Raw genomic sequence first — 24,011 nt, forward strand, 5'->3', positions numbered from 1 at the left:
TAAAATAAATATAAAAAAGCGAAGTAACACTCTAGGAAATCAACACAGACGAAGACAGTACAAGGAACAATCAGCACTCGAAGCAAACGTATATGTAACCGGCGCGGGGAAACGCGTGCGAGCAAGGGTGTCAGTAAAACGCGGGGTCGGGGTCGGGGTCGGGGTCGGGGTCGGGGTCATTTTTTTAAAATTTTTTTCTTTTTCTTTCTTTTTTCTTTTCTTTTTTTTCTTTTCTTTTTTTTTTTGTTTTTCAACATCACAGGTCATTTGCTAGTCAAATAAGGATTAAAGCCAATATAAAAAAGTTAAGTCTCTAAAGCTTACTATCTTAGGATAGGTCATCGGTGACAACACTCGATGCAGTTCCGTATTCTGGCGGACATTGGTTCCGTGAATTGACTACCTTTTATTCTTCCAAGAAACGAAATGAGGCAAAAAATAGAAGGTACGAGACAATATATTTCCTTGAACTAACAAATTCGTGAACTAGAATGTGCATGAACTTACTATGAACTTTCCATACATTTGTCTGTAAAGCAAACCAGCCGTGAACTGCTACTAAAAATAGTTCGCGGGAAAAAAACACAGGAAAATGTATGGAAAGTTCAAAACACGACTGGACGCTTTCTGGCACGGCCTCCAATTTTTTTTTCTTGAAATCCTTTTCCTAATGCCAAAAGTTCATGAATTTTTCAGCAGCAATGCTTTATGAAAATTATTTGTCATCGGATTTCCATTTCAAGCCTGTTTGGCAAGGCCTATTTACATGTCAGTTTTGATGTCGGCAATGGGTCGCAATGAGATTTCAGAGTTCTCGTAGAAATTTCCCTAGTTTACTGACGGTATAAAACTATTAATTTTTCTTTACGTTACAGCACAAGTATTTCAAGAATAACAATTGTTTCTCAAGTATTTTGAATATTTTTTTGTCAGTTAATGCGTCTTTTTCGGAAAGATTTCCAGAGAAATGTTCTACATTCCATTCACATGCCGAGCTTTATTTACAAAGGAATTCGAACGCATGTTTATTTCATTCTCGGAAATAATAGTCACGCGTGACATGGATTGACTGTAACAAACGACACGATCATGGAAGTTCATAGTAAGTTCATGCACATTCTAGTTCACGAATTTGTTAGTTCAAGGAAATATATTGTCTCGTACCTTCTATTTTTTGCCTCATTTCGTTTCTTGGAAGAATAAAAGGTAGTCAATTCACGGAACCAATGTCCGCCAGAATACGGAACTGCATCGAGTGTTGTCACCGATGACCTATCCTAAGATAGTAAGCTTTAGAGACTTAACTTTTTTATATTGGCTTTAATCCTTATTTCACCCACAAATGACCTGTGATGTTGAAAAAAAAAAAAAAATTTAAAAAAAATGACCCCGACCCCGACCCCGACCCCGACCCCGACCCCGGCCCCGGCCCCGACCCCGCGTTTTACTGACACCCTGCGAGCAAGGCACGATTGGTTTTGATTTTGTTTCTCATTGGTTGAGAAAATGGCGGGAACTTTGTCAACCAATCGCATCGCGTAGCAAACCAAAAGCACGTGTTGAAATTAAGCTAAATTACTTCCCAGTCTCAGGAAAGTATCGCTCAACACTCAACAGTTTTCATTTGAATGGTCACACATCCACAAAAGTTAGAACTACCTTAAGCCGCCGTTACACGTTGAAACTTTTAGCTTAAACGTGTGTGCAACGGCGCAGCGAAACAAGTTTCAGCAGGTGTTGCACCGTGTAACATGGTCAGTTTCGCGAAACTTTTTCTTACTTCCGTTGCGAGACAAGTTTCACGAAAAGTAGAACCACTTTCTACTTCTGCGACGGCTCGCAACGGTCGCAGTAGTGAAAAAAAAAAAACAAACAAAGAGTTTCACCGTGTAACACCACTTCGTGAAACTGGTCTCGATCGCCGTTGCACACAAGTTTCGGCTAAAAGTTTCAACGTGTAGTGGCGGCTTTATACAGCACAATAAACTGCACAAAAGGAAAGTCCTGCTCAATAGCAGCTCAATAGCCGTGAGCAGTACCTATTGTTTTAAAAGCCATTTTCACCCCAGAGCGGAGTGTCTCTCCTTTTTGTTCGAGTTTATCCAAAATGGCCTTGTCGGTTCAAAGTTTAAAAAGAAAGACAAAACAAATAGGCATACAAGGCCGGATAAAAATTGGAAAAATGTCAAGGGATTTGAATCCTTGACCATTGCAACATCTTGGAATTGGGGTGCAAATCGTGCAATGTAGGTGCAAGCTGAGTAATCAACGCGCGCGCAGAAACACCCCGAACAGAGGAACACGCGAGTGGCATGGCCTGGTTACCCAGCTAGTTGTTTTTGCCGCCATATTTGATTTGGAAAGATAGTTTTCGTCGCGATCGATTGTTATACTTCTTTGTATCGATATGAGCATTCTTTGATGAGCTTGATTGTAAGCTAGATTCTCTCCTGCTCGTCTTGTCTCCGCTGCATTGAGGTAAGGAGAGGACAGTGTTTCTCTGAGGATTCAGTTATTGACAGTTCAGCCGCCATTTCGTCTTCAATATTTTTGTAGCTATACATTGTAAGTCGTTAATACTATTTTTATCTACACTGGAAGCTTGCTTTATCATTAAGTTCGGTACATACGTAGCTAAAGGATAAAGGCCAGGAAAAAACAGCAAAAAATTGGAAATATATGAGAGAGAACAAGATGATTGAAGGTTTGCACTGCACTATGGGATGTTCTCCTGCCTCTCCTGCCATTTTTACTTTTAGGTGAAGTAGCTGAGGTCCAGAGAGAGTTTTGTTTGCACAAATAAAGATGGTAACATTGCACTTCACATCTTGAATGCTTTTATAGCAAAAACAATCAGTTAACAAGTTTTACAGACAAATTCAAAGCTATCTTTGTACATACACCATTTCCAAACAAATTTCAAAATTTGTTGCACATTTAAGAAATTTTTTCAGGAAACTGACTTTTATTTCGATGACCATTTTCAATTTCCAGCACTGCAGGACTACTGCAGTTGAACTTCTCGTAAGTTACCACCCACAAATTTATGTCGAACCTAAAATTATGGTCACTTTATATGTGAGGTGGTCGCCTATGAGACCACAGGCCACAGCTGTCTTAAGTTTGAGTCACTAGACGTTGGTAGTTTCAGAGGTTTGTCCATTTACAAAAGCATATATATTATACCTGCCAACTTTTTCTTAGTTAAATGCATGAGATTTTTGTCGATTTCCGAAAACCTCTGAGCCACTTCGGAAGATTTCCGATGATTTTCTGAAGACTTCCTAACATTGCTGAAAATGTCCGAGGATATTCCGACGATCTTTGAACACTTACAATTCGAACAGATTGTAGACATTTGAAAGCTTTTGCGATTGTTATAAAGAGCAAAGAAATAATACATAAGGAACCTGAAATGAAATGAAGTTTTTTTAGAACAACTCATCCGGATTTGTGAGTCAGGCATGAGAAGTTGTCCTCGATGCGTGAGATCGATGTCTTTAGTCCGCAGGCGCGAGACTCATTCATGATGCGTGAGAGTTGGCAGGTAATAATATATAAACCAAACTGCTGTCAGTAGTAACAATATCATTATAATTTGGGGTAACAAAAATATTTTAAACTTTCAGCAATTAAAAATAGTAATTTCTAGGGTGATTACTGAACAGATAATACCTAGATTGCCTTTGGCAAAAGCCTAATACAGCTGATGGAACAGGATAATTTCATGATAGCAACAAAGAACTTTACAGAGTAACCAATCTGTTTGTAAAGAATGAAAAGCTGAAACTGAAGTTCATCTCAGTCGTAATTATGTAGGTGTTGTGTCCCTTTCAAGACAGCTCTAATAATATTATTATTTATTTCGAACATTTTCCATTGTTTGTTGCACTGTTGTTGTTTATAGACATGCATTTTTTTCATACACATGTTGTCAATATTTAGGATGGATGGCTTACTTCCTCGAGCAACAGAGAAACCCTACCCGTCCCCTCCTGACCAAAACCTTTTCACCCCACCCTACTCTGGCAGAGATGTGGCAGCGGAGATGTCAAGCTCTGAGAGGAGGCAATACAACAAGGCCTTGAAAGCCATGTATGAAATTGTTCGATTAGGCTCCAAACGATTGGAGAAGCCTCTTGGTGATGATGATGATGACAATGATGACGATGACGATGATGTTATTCCTGAGTCTGTAACAGAAACATCTGATGCTGAAGAAGGCACAGATGGTGTGTATTTGTAAATGTCACATGTAGGGTGCGTTGGCGATTGACCCTGTCACGGAATAGGAATACATACAATGATGACAAGAAATCCTTCCTAAGGGGTTTTTGGAATTGCTGAATTAGAAAATGGCTCTTAAATTATCAATTAGTATTTGTGAATGTTTGAAGAAATGTCTTCCCAAATTTATTTAAGAGAGAATTGTAACAACTATTCTGCTTATTCCTATTCTGGATTACAGTCAATCAAACACAACCTTAGAGTGTTGCATGGTCTGTCCAAAAAAATACAGGTCTTTCAAAATTGTAGACCTTACTTTTAAAGCCATTCTTTAAATGTCTCACTGTAAACTGTCATACTGCATGTATCAAATATTTGGTGTCTTATCCTTGTACAAGAAATTTCAACCTCGCATTTTAAAAGGGGCTAAAGTCTTGGACTTACAGAGAAAAACATTATGTGCACTTTTGGCATCTTGCAATGGTCCACCTTCATCTTGAATTGAACACCCAGTTTAAAAAGAACGGTTTACGTTTAACCTGTAATCAGGCCCTGTACCCCTTGCAGATAGGAGGGCTTTATTTATTTCTTTGTCGCATCTCATTTAACAATGTCAGGGTTGTTTTATCTCTTCTCTGCTAAAAAAGACACCACTTTTGTACAGCTAGTATTGCTTTTTGATTTACAGATCATGAAGGACCTTCTCCTCCCCATAGGACTTCTTCTGGTGTCCATGGAAGACAAAGATTGCAAAGATTGACTTCCAAGTCATATGAAAAACAGGTTAAGAATACAGCCTTTAGAATAGAAGTGAAAAAAATATGCATCTAAGGGCCAGTAAAATATTAAATAAAGTGTAACAGCCACAAAAGTGAACTTTTTACTAATATTTCCCAAAATAATTTTTATGAAGGTTGCAACTTTTTTAATGGTAAACATGTTTCGGATGAAACTTCATCCATCTTCTGAGTATAGTGGGTGTGGCATAAATGCAAGAAGTATACAGTATATAGCTATCAGCTAGAAATAACTTCTCAGAGATATGACAGAGCTCAGCCATGGAGAGTTATAAACATTAAAAACAAAATCTTACAACAGTTAAACCTACTGTTGGTGACCATGTCCATAATAATTGCCAAGCAAAGTTAAACTGGTGATGCAAACGATTTGAGATCATTGTCTTTTAGGAGCATTGTTAACTGACATGTGTACTGTAGTCAAATGGAAGAGGTGACAGTTTTATTAATAAAAGTTTGGAGTAAAAGCTCAGATATGCAGAGCTACCAGAATTCCAGAAAGCAGAATGGAATAATTATGTACTAACAGTAATAATTAACAAATTATAAGATTATGAGCTCGAGATTTCTATCGCGTGATTTGCCCTCGTCTATCCCGCATAGAAATCGAGAGCAAATAATCTAACTGTTTTAGTATAAATCTACTTGTCGTTCAAATCTAAACAAGTAAATTATCTATATCCTCATCGCAGACACTCTGAAAAGGCAGAGAAGCGGCCGCCATTTTGTTGAAAACCGCTACCCACTATCTATCACAGAATAGATAGCGAGTAACGTAGCCAATCAGAAAACGGCATTCGTGATAGAACACTAGTAGATTTATACTAATTACTATTATTAGACATCTTGGAAATTATACATTAACAGTAACCTTGGAGAGAAAATTATTATGATAATCAGACAGGAAAGTTTACGCATTCATATTAAGTATTGAAATTTATTTGTGTTTTTAGGTACAGCATGAATTAGAGGCAGACAACGTAAAAAGAGTCCACAGAGAATTAATGAATATAAGCAGCATGCTGCAGGTCTGTTGTTCTCATTAAAAATTAAAATTTTCAATTTTAATTTCTTTAGAAATGCTCACTATCACTATGGGCTGATCAAGGAACACTTACCATTTAATGGGTAGCTTGCCTAGACAGTCTTTGAGATACAGTTTACCCTCACTTGCTATTACGGACACCCCGATAATGCAGACAGCAGCTAAATCCCTGGCAAAGATAAATTACAGACATTTGAAATAAATCCCTGCTATTATGCACTCCCGTTATTAAGGACACTAACTCGCGGTCCCGAAGGTGTCCACAATAAAGGGAGTTGACTGTAATAGCAACAGAAAAACCTTTTCTGACTTCAGAACAAAATTGGATGGAGACAGAGCAAAGGTGGAGAGGGTGGGCCGTGAGACAAGGATGTCACTATCTGATCATCTGAAAGAGAGCCTATCACTGGCTGAAATTCCAATAGAAAGAAATTCTTGAGGCTAATTTTTAAGATGCGCAGTCCAAATATCAAATAGTGATAAATCAGCACTTTTAGAAAGTAAGAACTCTAGGAAAGAATTTCACAAGTCATTATTTGGATAACATAGTTTTTGTACCTCTGGCGCACATACAAGAAACATATTTCCCCAGAAGACGTAGGGCACTGAATTATGTTTGTGTTTGTACATAGTTTGTACAGTAAGTTATCACCACTGACTCAGTCTGCTCACTTTTTTATTGTGTCCCCCAAATGACTCTGTAATTGAATGCAAGACCACTTTTGACTCAGGATATGACTCATTTTCAAAGTGGGCTATCGGTTTAAAAATTTCAAATTAACGTTTTTTTCTCTGAGATCTTTAACACTGAGAGCTTTGTAAAAATTTACATACAACATCATGTTTGTCGATTTACCTTAGAGAGAAAGTGAAGCTCTTCATACACGTGAAGTTCAACTACGTGACAGAGAGAGAGCCCTAAGAGATGCTGAGAAACTCAGTCACACAACTGACATTATTATAGACAGAGTGGTGACACAAGAAGTCGAGAGTCGCTGCCAAGCTGTTGTTGAGGTGAAGTTTTGGCACTTTAAATTCTTTAATACATAGGTATGGAAATTAAGATCTTTCAAAATCTTCACATCCAGAAATTGCCCCTGCCAGAATCAACAACTGTCTTCTCTTACTCTGGAATTTTGAAACCTTGTTACTTGATCAAATTCTGCCATTACTGGACAATTTAAAGACACCTTAATCAGAGCCGTCATTAAGGGCCATTGCCCATAACACCTGTTATGGCTGAATACCCTTGAAAGAACCTTGATGTTACGGCTGATCTTGATGGTTGAAGGGTTATTTTACTCAGAAATTAACAACACTGTTACGGGTGAGAAGCTTAATGCAACATGTGGCTGAAAACTTAATGACAGCCCTGTTAATTAGACATCAATAAAGTTGTTCTCTGGTCTCTGACTGAAGGGAAGAAGTACTAAGTTGTGGTACATGAGTTAAAATGGTGTGACGATATGATTTGCATTTGTTGGCAGTTGCAACTCAAGTTTACTCGACTTTTTCATTTTCTTTTGATATGTCATATGAATTACCTGAACAGAAATATGAAAGCAAACTAGCTGAGCTTGAAGAAGTCATTCACAAGAAAACGAGAGAGCTGAAGAGGATGAAAGATTCTTTTGACACCATTAAGACTGCTAATGATTCATTAAAGAAACAGGTAACTTAATCAATGACATGCAATTAACAGTACATAAAACATCCTATGGACATTTTCACTTAATTTGCTTGGAGCTGATTAAAACATGGGTTGTTTGATGTCTTAAAAAAAATTCAAGGCAGTAGACATCATACTGTACTCATTTTGTCAAAGTGTTTCTTACCCTTTGGTGCTTGGAAAAGTGTGTTCAAATATTGTAAAATAGTTAAATGATGCGTTATGTGTGTGACCATAATTTTTTACCCAAGTTATTCAAATTTATATCAACCCTTTGCTGCCTAGAGCTGCCGGCAATTTTGTGCATGTTTGCCATCACTCCATACCTCCTCTGCAAAGACTTTAGTTCTTAGTCTGCTATAGTACAAAACTGTGAAAAACTCTGCCCAAGTTGTTGAGTATGGCCTAAGGCTGTAGACGATGAATAACATTTTTTTTCTGCAAGAAAACAAGGCCCAGGTATTGCAACAAATCACCTAACAAATAGTTTAGTTTAGTTTATTGTAATTCGTCACAAGGAATAAATACATAAAAATTAACATATGACAATAGAAAAAGAAGAAGAATAACAATGCTGTGGTGTGACCAGAGAGACCAACAGGGCAGAGCCCCAATTGTAACGTATCCCCTAGGCTAAAAAATCCGCCCGGATTAGGGGGCAAGATAAAAAAACTTGCACCTGTTGCTTAGTTTATTTTATTCTCACGGTAATGTATCTTCGTTTTCTTTTAAACATATGATTGTAAAGCGCTATTGATCAGCACATGTAAATACGCGCTTTCTAAATTGGTAAATTATTATAATTATTATTATTATTATTATTATTATTATTATTATTATTATTAGAACCAATCAGATTGCATGATTTAAAGAATTCTGACCGCTCACTCACGGAGAAAAAAAAGTGGATATGTTTGATGTATTCACTTGTTTTGGTTGTGGTGGGGTTTTAAATTTTTTATTAAATATAAGCCTAATCACAGAGAAGCCTTACAAGTAATGATTTGCTTTTTGACCTTTCTCATTTTAGATCACTGATTTACAGCAACAAAACAGGAAGCTGGAAACACAAGCACTCAGTGTACAACACAGACTTGCTAACTTACAGGTAATTATACCTCAGAAAGTTGCTTTAGTAATGTTTGAAAAATGAGCAGGAGTGTTTTATCAGGTTTAAAACCACAAGGCGCATCCAAATGGTTTTAGACCCAATAAAACATGTGCTGCGAGTTTTTTGAACTGCTTCAAAAACTTTCTTGGAAAAGCTTGTGGCAATAGAGTTCATAACAATAATATCATGCTTTGTGAACGTTGAAAATTAGCATACGCGAAAAAACACCACCTACTAATGCGGAGTGTTTTAGCAGCTGATAAAACACTGCATACTAATGAGGAGTGTTTTATCAGCTGATAAAACACTGCATACTAATAAGGAGGAGGTTTATCGATATAAAGTCACTGCACATGATGTATTATCAACCGTTTGATAGGTCAATGGGCAGGCTTATGAATTATTAATGGTTTTGTAGGTTCTGTTATTGTCATGTTCTCTTGTTATACTTTTCCAGTCCCAGATCTCACTGTATTTTTACTATTTCAAAAACCCCAATTGTGGAGCCCTACTGGGTACCTTTAAATTAAATTTAGATGCATGACTTGATTTGATTTTGTTGTTGTTGAATTACCACAGAAATTGGCAAAATATACAGACCAATTTACCAACAACAGATGTCAAAGAAGGTGGGAGAGGGTGTTAGGGTATATAGCCAGATTTAAACTTTTACAGTAGGATAATATCATTTCATATCATAATACAGTGTATCAAGAAAGCATGCAATCATGGCTTCAACAGCTTAAAGTTTATGTATTTATTTATTTATTTATTTTTTTGAGAATGATGTATTATTCAGTAAGTGATACAGGCGTACTCGGAAAAAAAATTATTTTTTGTAAGAAACAAACATTAAAGTGAATAGTTGACTGACCATGCTGAATGAGCAATGGTCAAAACAACTGGTTACTCGCACCTTCTCATGATTATTGACTTTTGTTTTACCCTGCAGAGAAAGAATGAGTTTTTACAGAGGAGTAGCAAGCCAGACGACAAGGAGATTGAAAAACAAAGAGTAACAAACAAGCTCACTTCACAAGGAAAAGAAGGTTTGCTTGCAGATAGAGTACAGCCTTTGTCAATGCTGTAATTTTCATGTTGACGCTGAACTACTGAATTTGTGAAGCCTCTATGGCTTCATGCCGTTTGCCTTAAATGGTTTTAAAACCACTTTGATTAGTTTGAAGTTTATTTGCCTTTCTTTCTAATATATTTACAATTTATTGAGTGGTTAATGTATGGCGAGGTGACCTCTAGAAACCACCGGGCTTATACTTGAGGCCACCTCGTACCTAAAAAATATAGTTTGTGCAACAAGTGTGCGGCTTTGCCAATTCGTTGTGATCATTTTATTAAAAACTCTAGCAGTTTATACTTAAAGTTGGGAAAACTTGTCAGAGAAGTGATTGTAACAGGAAGGGAATTCCAGATCTTTGGGCCTTGGTAAAGAATTGTGAATTTTTTCAGATTAGTTCGGCAATGATGCACGCGATAGTTGTTGGCAGTTCTGGTGCTATAGCCATGAATTTGACTGTTTGTCAAAAACAAGTTGAAAAACAAAGGAGGCAAAAGGTTATGATAACAGTACATAAATTTCGCTATTAGAAACGTATTGATTTGATAAATGTCTAAAATTTTTAATTTGGAGAATAAAGGAGCAGAATGTGCTCTATAGTCTGAATTGGTAATAGCTCGTACAGCCCGTTTTTGCAAACAGTTTAAAATCGATCAGTTTATAACTGTTTGTCTTTTATTTTTCAGAAACAGTGACCAAGTCAGTGTCCTTTTCTCAAAGCAAGGTACTATTGGTAACACTTTATTCTTTATTATCAACCTCCCTAAAGGGACATATGTGTAGGGCGTGTAGAAGATCTCGCACTAAAGTTGTGGGCTTTTATGAAAAGATCATGATGAAATAGTTGACAACTTTGAAGGCCCTCACGTTAATATTATATTAGATTATGAAGCTTCATGGTGTTTAGAATGATGAACTTAAAGGACTGATTTTTTACCGTGCAAGGCAAATGTTTGCTTAGACTGCGAACAGTCTCCCTTTTGCTTTAGACTCCGCGGGGAAGAACGGAAAAAAACTGAGCGAGCACAACATTCTGGGGGAGAGGCGCTACTCGCGGCTTTCCCGCTCGCGCAGCTTTGAATATCTTGCGTTATTCCTCGCGGATTCTCGAGCGAAAGGAAGACTGCTCACAGTCTCATGTCGTGCTTTCCAAGATATGTCACATTTATGTTGCTCCTTTAAGTGCTAATTTTACTCTTGGAAAGGGCAGTGAAGCTCTCAAAAAATGTTTAAATCGCGGGATAACCTTCTATATAGGTACAAGGTATTAGAAAGATGATAAGAAAGAGATTTTTAATGGGCGGACAGCTGAAAAACAAACTAAAATGGTGGCTCATTGATAGCATCTTACATTACTGGTTGTACTAGTCCCTCAATATGGATATCGCAATGTAAGCTGTTTTATTTTCCAGGTGAATTTTCCTGGTCTGTTTGAAGTGTTAGCTGTGCTTCTGGAATGGACATCAGATACTCATCTACAAAAGACGCCAACCTTTGAGGACTCTCCTCAGGGCAGACTACAAGAACAACAGCTTGACTTCCCTTCAGCTCTCGTGCATGAAAAGTGCTTAAAAGTAAGGCTCTCTTTAGATGCCCATGCCAGGGCAACGAGAACGAGGACGTTGTTCAGACTCCTTGGAGCCCCTAAAAGTCCTTTCAACAAATAAAAGCCCAAGGGCTCAGGGCTGAGCTGCTCGAAGCATGGTTAGCGCTAACCATTCGTTAAGAGGTATTAAAACCTATAGGTTGTCATGGCATTGAACCCGGGTTAGCGCTAACCATGCTTCGAGCAACTGAGCCCGGAGTTTTAAGTTTTGTCACGATGGAGCATTTTTCAGTTAAACCAACGTAATTGCCCTGGCCAATCACAACAGACGTAAACAACGCAATGAACCAATCAGAATTTGAAGCAAATACACGTAACTGGCGCCAAGCGCGGGAAAACGCGTGCGAGAAAGGCGTGGTTGGTTTTGGTGCCCATGGAGCAATTATTTCCTCGTTCGCCAATTTAGCGCCCGCCATTTTGTTTACTGCGTTGTAGGGAGGCAGGGGAAAAAGCGCGGGAACTTACAAAATCCCGTTCAGACAAGTGTCCATGCCTAGGACCGGTGCCCGAGTACTACTCTTGGAGGTAGTGCCCCGTGCTTGCGCATGGTGCCCAGATTTTGCTCGGGCACCAAAAAAGACAAGATAGATAAGTGGATAAAATGAATAATTAAATGGAATAGTTTGGTTGATAAATAGGTAAGTGACTATCAGGTAGGTAGCTTGGCAAAAATATAAGTTATGGATGATATGTATTCTTAAAAAAAACTTTTGAAAACGAGACTTGAAAATTGAGAGAGTTTCACTGAGAAGATTTGATGTCTTGTGGTAGCGAGTTCCATATTTTAGGGGCATAAAAGGAGATAGTCTTTGGTCCTGAATAGGAAGATACATTTTCTAGCGGACGTGCATGACCGTCAGATGCGCAATTGCGACCAGCTAGAAATTCTTAATGGAAACGTTGAAATAATGTCCCACTTTTATCAACAATTACTCTGCTAATACGACTATTTAGTCTCTCTCTCCTGTAAGAGAATAAAACGATTGTTTTGCAGTATAATACTGAACGGTTTCGTTTTTACCAGCTCTAAAACTAATCTTCATGTTTTGTTTTGTTTTGTTTTGTTTTGTTTCTCGTAGATCTTACCTGGTATGTCGGACATATTAAGCTGTTTGCCAAGCATCAATCCCCGGGTTCAGCAGCCGTGTTTACAGTTTACTTACTGGAGTATCGTGTTCATGGAGCAGACTGTGCAAGGATCACAGGTATTGAGATTCACGCTATGTATACACGCGTGTAAAGTGCGACTGTTAAGGTGACTTAACGCGCGTGTGCGCGCGTAACTCGTTACGATTATTGGGATTCTCTCTATTATATGGGCGTCAACCCCGGCTGAATGATAAAACATTTCAGTCCAACATCGTGTTGAAAGAACATTTTTGACCGTTTAGCTGCCTCTTCCCATTGCATTTAACTGGTTTTTCGTGTATGACGTACATCAAACATTTTCAGCGAACATTTTGCCTTACTTAGCCACCACTGTCAACAAGGTTTGCGCGAGAGGGAAAAAGGAACCAATCAGAGACGGACTTTGTGTGATGCTAAAACTAGTCACGTCATCATTTTAGCAGTAATACGCAAAAGTCTTATGTAGGCTCACTTTGTCTGATGCTTGTTCAAACACTGCTTACTTAGCCACCGAAAGTTTTGTGTGAAAAACACAGTATTGGACGAAAATCTTTATTCGTTTAGCTTGGGCTTTAAGCTCACTTTACCCTCGTAACTAGTTTCGAATATTTGGTGTGTGCATTAATTTCGCTTCTTTTGATTTCTTGTAGAGAACTGCTTTGGCATCCACACTGCGTCACATTGGTGAAGAGCTTTACAAACCTCAGGTGATAAGGCAATATCAAGTTGCAAATTCCTCTTACTGGTGCTCATTTATGGTTTGTGGAACTGTTTGGGCGAATTTGATTTGATATCAAGACAGTTTCTTTCTGGTAGTAGTTTCATTTGCAAAGGAACGTAATATCACACGCTAACTGCAAAAAAGATTTTTGTAAGTGGTAAATCTTCTGTTAACCCGGGGTGGGTGGGGGGGGGGGGGCTGTTTTTTCACGCAATCTTGAAGAGGAAAGGGGGGGGGGGGTAGCTAAACAACTTTCTTCCTCTGAAAAGAGGGGGCTTGTTAGAGAGGGGTGGGTTTTTTTTTTGAAAGGGGTTTCTTAATAGAGGATGTACATTTAAAATTGCTGATGAAGCTTTATTTTTCAGGTAACGAAGGTTGCAGAGGAAGGCAGTACTCCGAAGAGCGACCGGCACAAAACTGATATCTATTTCCACAGTCCAAACATCGCCGTTAGAATTCTCTCATCTCTTATCATCCTCAAGACACTCTCGCGAGGTCAGAACTGCTTGGTCTGAAAAAATCACTGACTTGTGTGTAAGGAACCGAAAGTGAGGGCGAGAACGAAGTACGAGAAGAGGGTTTAAAGTCCTCACCTGGCGTCTTGAACCTTTCCCTTGCTCAAATCTGACTTCTCTATTCCCTTTCGGTGCCAGTCATGTAGGCTAGTGTGGCATTTTTTTTATACATTGGTAACGTAGGATTGTTTTGCCTCTCTGGAAACGACTGAGAAAGTTGAAGGCTAGCCAAGCGCTGGATTAGTAACTCTGAAAACCTGCAATCAGAACTCGAATCGAAGACTTTTCACGTGTGATCTCGTTAAACGTCACGTGAACCAAAGCGCAATTTTGTTTGAGTTTGCACCGGATAGGCCTTATCACGGTTTTCGACGCCATTTTGACGAGTAGGCAAACACGCGTGAAATAACACTGTTTGTATGGAAATCCGATGTCAAATAATTCTCATAAAACATCGCTTCTGAAAAATTTATGAATTCGAAACTTTTGGCACTAGGAAAAGGATTTTAAGAAAAAAAAGTTGGAGGGATGTAGCTGGTGCCAGAAAGCGTCCAGTCGTGCTTTGAACTTTCCATACATTTCCCTGTATTTTTTCCCGCGTACTATTTTTAGTAGCAGTTCACGGCTGGTTCGCTATACAGACAAATGTATTGAAAGTTCAAAACACGACGCGGGAAATCTTGCAACTGGTGCCAAGCGAGCGAAAACGCACGTTTGCCAATTCACGAGTTTATTCTTTAAAGTCGATGCTTTAAATATTGTTTCATGTTAATTTTCTTTTCTTTTGTAGTTGATTATTTGGCTCAAGTGTTTGATGTCCTGAAAACTGACCTAAAAGACGATGTGGTAAGTTTTCTTCCCTGAGATTTCGTTTCCTTATGGCACCAACCTCGTTCTAACGGAAAAGCCTGGAAACGAGGTTGTTGTGGTAGCTCCCTTCCTAACAATGTGGCGAGAAATTATGTCCGTCATTTACATCTACAAGGGATGTTTGACTATTATTTTGACTACTTTAGCTTTTTTAACATATACTCTGAACCATTATGTGCATCTGCATTATAGTTAAGTGTAATAATTTTTTTTGTTACCAGGGCAAGCAAATTTTTCTGACATATGAAGGAGTAAACGTGGTTTTGTCTTACATGAAGCCCGTTCAAAAGGTACGTCATTCAGGAATAATAATTATGTATGAAAGGTGAGGGTGTGTAGTTTATAATAATCATTGTGGACCATAACATCCAGACAAATCACAAGTGATTACGACAATCTTAGTTGCATTTTTCCCACGATTTGCCAGAGACTCTCCAACTAAGGGTGCCAAGATGATAAAGTCTAGGTTAGATTACCAAAGTCTCACAACACTCGTAATGCTTCATATCCCAAGTGGCCAATTCTGTTGTGGTATACCATTCAACCCGCCTCCCCCTTCTCCCTCTCGCCGCAACGAAACATCGAAGTAAAAGATAAATTATGGAGCAAAAAGAGGAGGTCACCAGGGAGTGCATTTTGGAAGTGATCGTCGATAATATGATGAGTTGACGTGTATATCATCAGTGAGGGCAGATCTTACTTTACCACCAATAAGACATCAGTGTTGAAAAATACGCTCCTCTTCCTTTTCGTCACCAGGCTTTACTCGGTAGCGCTGTGGACGTGATGTTGCTGATGTCTGTTGATTCACGTGAGTCAGTTGTTGAGCTTGTTTTGCTTTAAGACCGGCCTAGAATCCCTGAATTATTGGTTTGAGGCCCGATATAAATGCCATTTGTTTGAAAAATCAAATAGTTTTTTTTTTAATGTGTTCATCTTATCGTCCACACTTTTAGCGATAAATGATGATGATAGTTTTTGCGACTTGCGAAAACGCTTTCAAAAGTAGAGGGACTTTAGTACAAGTGTCGTGGGGTTATCCCGTTTTGGGGTCATACATTTGCGCAAATCATTTTAAATTCTTTCTCATACCTATATTGCTTCTTGATAACCGGCGAGATCAAACCAAGTGATTTTTTTTAGGAAAGAATGAACCACAATACGTTATTTAGCAATTTTATCGAAGACATAAATGAAAGACTTTGACAACGCCGGCGCGACGAAGAAAATGTGGCCATTATTTCTCGTTTACCACTAATGAGAAAGTGTCCTTTCGATTTTCAAATGTTACTGAAAATAAAGACAATGGCCCTTTAATTGAGAATGGCTTCAAAAAAGACCCTCAAAAACTCCAACATTTAGTGTCAAGTGTGCATGATAGACAGAAACGCGGTATCAAGAAGTATGGGCCTTCAAACACAAGTTATGAACAGGTTGCGAATTTCTAGTGTGGAAAAATATTTCGCTAGCGCTCATGTCATATGAAAAAGGAGTCTTAAATCTTGTTACTGTCATGTCGGTGGCAGAGCCCACAAACATTCAGAAGAAAAGAAAATTTGAAAAATGTTTTTGTATTTTCGTCAACTGCCAATTAGGAAGTCGATGAGAAGGAAAACAGAAGCGATGAAAAAATCACACCGAGTACATCATTCTGTCTGCGTCGGCCTGGATTCGTGTTCATTGCTTTAGGCCATTTCCAAGTTGCTGTGAACCTCATTATGAAAGTGAGGCTAAGGGCCAAACTTTTTATATGAAAGTTTTCGTGTGAATGAAGAGCAATTTTCGTAATAAAAACTTTGCACTTAGCCTCGCTTTCATAATGAGGTTCAAAGCAACTCCTAAAATGGTCTATTGATTGACAGATCAGCTGTTGCGCACTGCTGATCACCTTGCCAATTATAAATAAAATCGTGATTTCTTGGCAAGAAGGACTGATATCAGGATAAAATATGCGAAGGGTTAAATTTGTTTGCGATGTGGTGTTTCTTATTCTTCAGCTTTCACTGCAGCATTTTTGGACAGCTGTTCAAATGAACTCTGGTTTAGGACGGCCGTGAATCTGCTTCAACACAAGGGATTGGACGCCAAAATATTGGAGAAGTTGAGCATTGTTTTCCAGAGGCTTTCTAAAATCAAGTAAGTAAAGCAGCGACAGATGTGTTGGGTTACACCATTAAACTGGTTCTACGCGAACAAGTTTTCCTTGGCAAGTGTTTTTTGAAACTGTTAACTTGCTTCTGTGGAAAGGGTGAGCAAGTTTTCCCTGTGCTTGTTCAAAAACTGGAACGACGGTTTTGGTACAAGAAGACTTATGTCAAGGAAAACCTTTGACAAATTTTGTCGCACATGCGAGAGTATAAAACTTGTTAAATGAAGACTTGTCGAGGAAAACTTGCTCCTGTGCGACCACTCTAAAGAAACAATGACCTTCAAGATTTAACTTGTCATTTTTTGTTAGCAGTATACTTTACTTATTTCGTAAGTTTGATGTCATTTAGTCATGGCACGTTTACTCAACCTTCCTGTTAACAACTACATTTGCTTAAACATGCCGTGAAATCAAAATTTCGTCCTTGGAAAATAACATGTGATTTGTATCTTAACAGAGAAAAAGTTTGGTTTCTTTCAAAAAATTTCACAAAATCGAAACTATTCGCTTTTGTTTCACAGTTGTTCGGTTCAGTTCAGTTCAGTTGATTGTTTTGCCATAAATTGTACAATAGAAAAAAATTATTTATTATTATTTAAATACTAATGGCGAGGAAGCCCAAGGGAAGCCACCGGGCTTATAAGGAATGGGCTCCCTCAGTTAAGTAATTAGAACAAAGTATACGCATGGGACCAAAATCAATGGCAGAGTTACAGTAAATCTTTTAACACTTAAATGGTTGATTGACTACAACAAACGAGAATCGCCTGGCAGCCAGGCTACTTTTTACCGAAACCTTTTTTTTTTCTTTTAACTTTAACTTTATCCTATCATTTTACAGATCCAATCGCCGGTATTTTGAGGCTTTCCAAATATCTCCCATTGTGCAAGAAATGTTACGAACTTGTGATCCACAAAACGCTTTCCTGGCTCTAAACCTACGATCGATCATCTTTAACCTGGGACAAGGAAAATCTTGACTCAAGCCACGCTGCAGTGCTATTGGACGAAAACACTGGTTTCCTCCAATAATACCTTAGAGTGACCTCTCTAGAGTCCCTCCTCGCTGTGCCACCATCTTGGATTTCGCCGCCGGAAAGACCCTAGGGGCGAGGTTTGGTCGTCCTCGCGCGTTGCTTGAGCCCACGTGTCTTCCTGAAAGTTTGCGGTTAACAGCAAGTAAAATATGCGCGACATATTGCAGAGAATATTAATGTCTGCTTTAGAAAGAGGCTTCTCAACCAAAAGAATCTTCATTGCTACCGTAGCCTGCGTAGCTGGCGGAATGTTGCGAAGCTGCTTGGGGGATCGGAAAAAGACGATTTGAAATCCTAGATTTTTTTGCGACTCACACAGCTCATGGTGGCTCAGCCGCCAAAACTTTACATCCGCGTGCGACAATACCACCATCTCCGTAGCCTAATGCTACCGAGGTCAGTTTTTTTTTTTTTAAATGCTTGTAGCGACAAAGTGTAAAGGTGACTTCAAAACGGCATACAGTAAGTCAAACTATTTTATTTCAAGAAGTTTTTTTTCTGTAATTAGTACTTCCAAGAAGTTAAGTTTTAGAGAAAAAAATATAGCTTAAGAGCTTAAAATAAGTTTTAAATTAAGGGTACTATTTAAATGAGAAGTCAATTTAGCGATATTCCTACTTGAAGATTTATCGACAACCAATGTTCAGTTCACTTTGGACAGCGCTTTTTGTTCACCGATTATTTACCATTTTTAGCACTTGATTAATTGTAAAAATCGAACGAGTACTTGAACAATGGATTTTTACATGGAATCACCAGATATGCTAAACTGGTTGGGCCAGTTATTTAAACAGTCTAACTTAGGCCGCGGCTTAAGGCAATCCGTGGGCCTCCAAATCTGTTTATTAGTGGTTTATTTTAAGTAGACAAATAGTTTTCTAGTCTGGGATGCAAGCCTTCTTGTTACCGTCAGCAGCAGACAATGTTTAGATACAGACTGTTGGCAAAATTGAAAATGGCTTAGAACGTGGTTTAGTTAAACACCGTCTTAACTATCTCTTAATAACTGACTCGTTGTCTCTAAAATAGTAACCTAAAGGTCAATTTAAACGTACCGATTTTTTGGCCCATTGTAGGTTCAATCGCATGGGGCAATTTACACGTTACAATTTGGACGCCGTTTTCTCTTTCTGTTGGTGTACCGCAAGGTGAAACCAGCCTGATCCAAAAATTTGCAGCTCTGCCACGGATTTTTATCAGTCGGGCAGAGTTTCGTCCTTTCGTTCATTTTGTTTGTCAAATCAGGCCGATTAATCAGTACGTGTCAATAAGGAATTAGGGTAACAAAAGTATGCAGATTATGAAATTAATTACATCCATTTTGAAATCACTGGTGATCCTTGGAATCTGATTGGTCCAAAATGATGCAATTTATTCCCAAATTGCACCATTTCTTGCTCTAAATTGCATCGTTTCTTTAGCCCATCAAAATGGAAAGGAAGTAACACAAATAGAATATTAATATTGACAATGATACTCTGTGATTTCAAAATGGATGTAATTAAGTGGTAATTGAACTTCGTGTCGTGCAATTTTGGTCTGAAATCATACTTGTGATTTCAAATCAAACTCGCGCTGCGCGCTCGTTTGATTTTGAAATCACGTGTATGATTTCAGACCAAATTGCACTCCACTCAGTTCAATTACCAATATTAATAAACATGATACAGGGTAGATTTCAGTTGCGTTTTGTAGCCAGTACAACAGACACATAGGGTCAGTTTTTGAAAGACAGTTTAGACGGTGTTTAACAAAACCACGTTCTAAGCCATTTTCAATTTTGCCAACAGTCATATCTAAACATTGTCTGTTGCTGACGGTAACAAGAAGGCTTGCATCCCAGACTAGAAAACTATCTATCTTCTTAAAATAAAGCACTCATAAACAGATTTGGAGGCCCACTGACTGTCTTAAGCCGCGGCCTAAGTTAGACTCTTTAAATAGCTGGCCCATACTGTATTTAAACTCAAGAGGTTAATAAAATGGCTGCAGGTAAACCGTGTTTTTCTTGCTAAACGATGTCCTCTTTTGTGGGCATTCCTTTTGGCCCCCAGCTTGGCAAACCCCAGGGGTGTCTTTGTAGCTATGAAATCTCATCTCTACCAGAGACTGCAGGTTTAAGACTGAAGAGGAAAACAAGATGCAATTTTCAGTCAAACATTCAAAAAGATAAAATACCAAAACGTGAAACTATGAACTAATCAACATTTCGTTAAAATTGTGGTCTAAGGGTGTTATTCACAGACTCAAAAGTTAGAACCAGTCTGTACACCAAAATGAAGAGTACTGGAGAGAAGCACGAGAATGAATCAAAAACAGGAATCATTTTCTTGTCAAACCTTGATATGTTATGTTAATTTGTGAAGGTTAGCTAAGTATCTCGTGAAGGAAAAATTGTCCTCCACACAAGCAAATGAAGTTTCCATGGAAACTTATCAAGAGAACTTGCTGGCGTATGTGTCATTCTGTGATTGGTTTGCATGTAAAACATCAGAGCCACTATCTCAGCCAATCAGGTAAAACCTGTCGTCACTGGTTTGCACGCGTTTTTCCGCGCTTGGCACCTGTAACACGTATTTGCTTACAATTCTGATTGGTTCGTTGTTTTGTAAGTGTTTGTTGGGTAAAAGGAAAACAACAATTGCAGAGAGCAGCTCTAAAAGAAAGGCAATCCATCACGCGCAAACACAACAAGCTACAACGATACTGCAGTTGAGATTAGTAACAGGAAAAAGCAAATATGATAAGTCTAAATAAATGAAATCTATCAAAATATAGAGATCTAGAGATTCCGCAGGAAGCTTTAAAAACTTAAAACAAATTTTGTCATTCCCATAAAAGGTTTCGTTTCCCATCGCCCGCCCGACCTAATTTTACTCTAAAAATGGAAAAAATCCGATTTCCGTTACTTCCTTCCTTTTTTCGCGTTTCCAAAGAAATAGCTAGCAGAATACCATAAATGTAGCAAATATTTATTATAATATATCAAACGCAACTCGTCTAGGCGAATGAGCCGAAGACGGCCGAGACACAAATAGTCTAATACAAAATGACGAAAACTGCGGTAAGGCAATATGATGGACTAATTTAGGATCTTAACCACTTTGTCAACTACTGACAAAAAATACTGAATGAGAATACAGGAGTTCTAAAAACATGTTTGCAAAATTTAAACTGGCAAATGAATCAGCAGAAATATTTTGGCAGCAAGATAAGGTATAGGCTAAAATGATCATGAGTAAGATCCGATAAGTTGCAATAAAAACAGCTTATTTCAAAATAAAAGCAGAAAAATAGCAAATCCAGAAGGAGGCAGCTGGGACGACAGAAAGCAACGAAAACAATTAAGAAAGAAATTTGCAGCTTGATTAGCACTAAAGCGAATACAAGTGAAAAACATGATCAGTGGAAAGAAACAAGACAAATGTTTGGTTTTATCTTGATAATATAAGGTAATTACGCCACCGTAAAGAGATTTGAGGCGTTAGCCCTTCTTCAGAGCGAATGCAAACAAAAACAGACAAAAAACGGAAATAACAACTGAAAAAGACGTGAACGATAGAAACAAAAAAACAGCAAAACAAAACAAAGTAAAAAAATAACATAAAACAGGAAAGAAAACAATTGAAATAGCGAGGGAATTAAAGAGAGAGTTTCCCAGCCGGGACGCACGAAAATAGAAAACTAAAATAATAGAGAGATTAAGGACCACGTTTGCGGCAAGCAGCAAAGGGCAAAAATGGCCACGTGACCATGTTTATTCACTCGCTGTTTTCAGTTTCAAAAAAAAAAATTGAGTAGCTTTGCTTTGGCATCAAAGGCCAGAATTATCTTATAATTCTATAAACACATTGGCCAAGTACCATGTCTGTAATCACAGTGTAATCGGCGAAAACAACATTTAAAATTATACTTACCGGGCCCGGTAAGTTACGGGATTTTCGAGAAACGGGCCCCAGGGGATTAAACAAGAAGTTCCGCTATAAAAGAGCATGCTCCCCAATTCACAGATTTGTGGATATGAAATACAAATTTAGACGTCGTTCAGTCGTGGCTCGTTGTTGACTCAAGAGTCCTTTCCCGGCTTTCGCCTCACTTACATGAATGCTTTTTTAACAACACAACAACAACAACCTTTATTTGCACTCTTATCTTACGTGAAGTTCATTGCAAAAATATTAGAAATAAAAATATAGAGCTGGCTGCCTGGAATAACCGTAGCCAGGCAGCCAGTTGACATCAGCATTAAAATATAAACTACAGATGCAAGAAAATCATTGGTTGTTCTAGCCTCCTTTATGGGTGTCTCACTGAATTTGATCATGCTGCTGTCAAAGCCTTTGTCTGTATACTACTTTTGAACATTTTTCTTGTGCCTTCATGTGGGCAACAGTGGCCTGACTGGGAAGACCTGGCCTGGCCCGGTGTAGAACTTAACCTTCCTCCAGGGGAGGGGAGGGAGAAAATTCCATATTGTAGCTTGCAAATCTTATCTTCCGCTCCCTTGAAGGGAGGTAAATGGCCGCAAATGTCAGTGGCTTCAGACCAGGCAGTCAAGCCGTTACATGGCCCAGTAAGGGCCATAAAGCCCTTATATTTTTTTTCCAATTCCGAGGAAGAGCAAGGGATGGCTCGCATTCTGTTTATTTATTTGTAAATTCGTAACAACCGTAACAACAACTTGATTTTCCCTCACCGAACGATATTTTCTTAACCGTAAAACGGCACGAAGATGAAAGCGTATACTTGTCCGCCTTCCGACCCCTAAAATTGGCAAAAACCGCCTAACCGCCAGACTCTCTGCGTGAGACTGTCTCGTGCTCCCCTGCTGAACTGAAAGTATCGATTTCACGCACTGAAGGCCATTAATTACGAATGTAGTATGTGTTCAATGTGGCAAACTACGGGTCGGAGGTCCATTGTGGTCACAAACAGTAAACCAATCTGAGACAATATTGTCGGTGGCTAACGTACCAAATCGAACCAAATTTATATTATGATTTATAATGTGGTCCAAAACAAATGAACAGCATGAGGAAGTGTGCTTGGCTATACATATTGTGTGTGTTTTGTCATCTTTTCTTTTTAGAGGATGTTTCTCTTTTCAATTCATAATATTATGGATTTCTTACGGTGGAATAATCGAATAATTGGTATTGAGGAAGGTAATGCAGATGGCTTCATGACCGATCCACGTGCATGATTCAGCAGATTCAGTGACGATTTTCTCAGTGCACAGAGACGGCAACCACTTCAACTGGAACTATAAACTACCTTTATTTTGAATCGATAACTGTGTGGTACAAGATTTATAATTATTTGTTATTAATATTGTCATTTCTAGGGCATACTGTATATTAAACTATTGTAATTTTAAAGTCACTGCAATAAAAACCGTGATTAAATGAAACTTATCACGGTGATGACGGAAACAAATTGCATGAAGGGATATACACGTATGTAAGTCTAGAATCATACGGAACAACGATGAATAGTCATAAATCATTGGCAAAATAGCATCCAGAAATCCTACGCTTCGAACGGAAATGTATTATATTCTGTACAAGTACAGTCACGCTATGTCACACTCGTTTAAAGTGTCTGTTGACGGTGTCCATCAAATGTGACAGACAGACATCTGCTTCACCTTCTGTTAGGAAATACTAGTATTATCATGTTAATGTAAGACATCGGTTTCTAATTTGGTTAACATGCTTTTTTTCGAAAACTAAGCCAATTTTATCAGTATTAAATGGTCGTAGAAAATATGCAAGTTGTTTACACCTTGGTGGTTCATTGGCAATTGAAGGTGAGAACAGCCAGCTAGCCCGGGCCCCTTTTATACCAAAATTTCTTGTTCAAGTCGAGTTCACACAAAAATGACAAAATGACGAGTATATTAAAAAAGGCAAACAAGAGAAACAGAGAGCCTTCCACAGAAAGAGCAGACGACTTTTTAAGCAAGTGTGAACAAATGAATTCAAAGGACACAGAAATAACAAAACAAAGAATGCAACAAAAAAAATACGAACGAAGACGGTAACCCGCTAAGATCTCCCTT

General features: G+C 38.4%; 1 protein-coding gene across 4 annotated transcripts; it reads left to right on the forward strand.

Moving 5' to 3' along the window:
* The first annotated feature begins 2,172 nt into the window (after positions 1-2,172).
* Positions 2,173-19,605, forward strand: LOC146451555 (coiled-coil domain-containing protein 138-like). 4 transcript variants are annotated; one of them, XM_085098891.1, is made up of 19 exons: positions 2,173-2,478; positions 2,995-3,024; positions 3,946-4,232; positions 4,916-5,010; positions 5,978-6,052; positions 6,931-7,083; positions 7,622-7,741; positions 8,769-8,846; positions 9,802-9,898; positions 10,611-10,648; positions 11,337-11,498; positions 12,610-12,735; positions 13,309-13,365; positions 13,745-13,874; positions 14,685-14,740; positions 14,986-15,054; positions 15,524-15,575; positions 16,762-16,900; positions 17,755-19,605. In XM_085098891.1, exons 3-19 carry the CDS (start codon positions 3,947-3,949, stop codon positions 17,891-17,893), a joined length of 1,872 nt encoding a protein of 623 aa, XP_084955017.1. In that variant the 5' UTR covers positions 2,173-2,478; positions 2,995-3,024; position 3,946; the 3' UTR covers positions 17,894-19,605. The 4 variants fall into 4 exon arrangements, with proteins under 4 accessions (XP_084955017.1, XP_084955016.1, XP_084955018.1 ...); XM_085098890.1 differs by having other exon boundaries at positions 2,174-2,478; positions 2,995-3,153; XM_085098892.1 differs by having other exon boundaries at positions 2,174-2,478; positions 3,003-3,153.
* Positions 19,606-24,011: the final 4,406 nt, after the last annotated feature.

This window comes from Pavona decussata, unplaced genomic scaffold (assembly GCF_977016875.1).
Source record: "Pavona decussata unplaced genomic scaffold, jaPavDecu1.1 SCAFFOLD_386, whole genome shotgun sequence".
In the NCBI taxonomy this organism is placed as follows: Eukaryota; Metazoa; Cnidaria; class Anthozoa; order Scleractinia; family Agariciidae; genus Pavona; species Pavona decussata.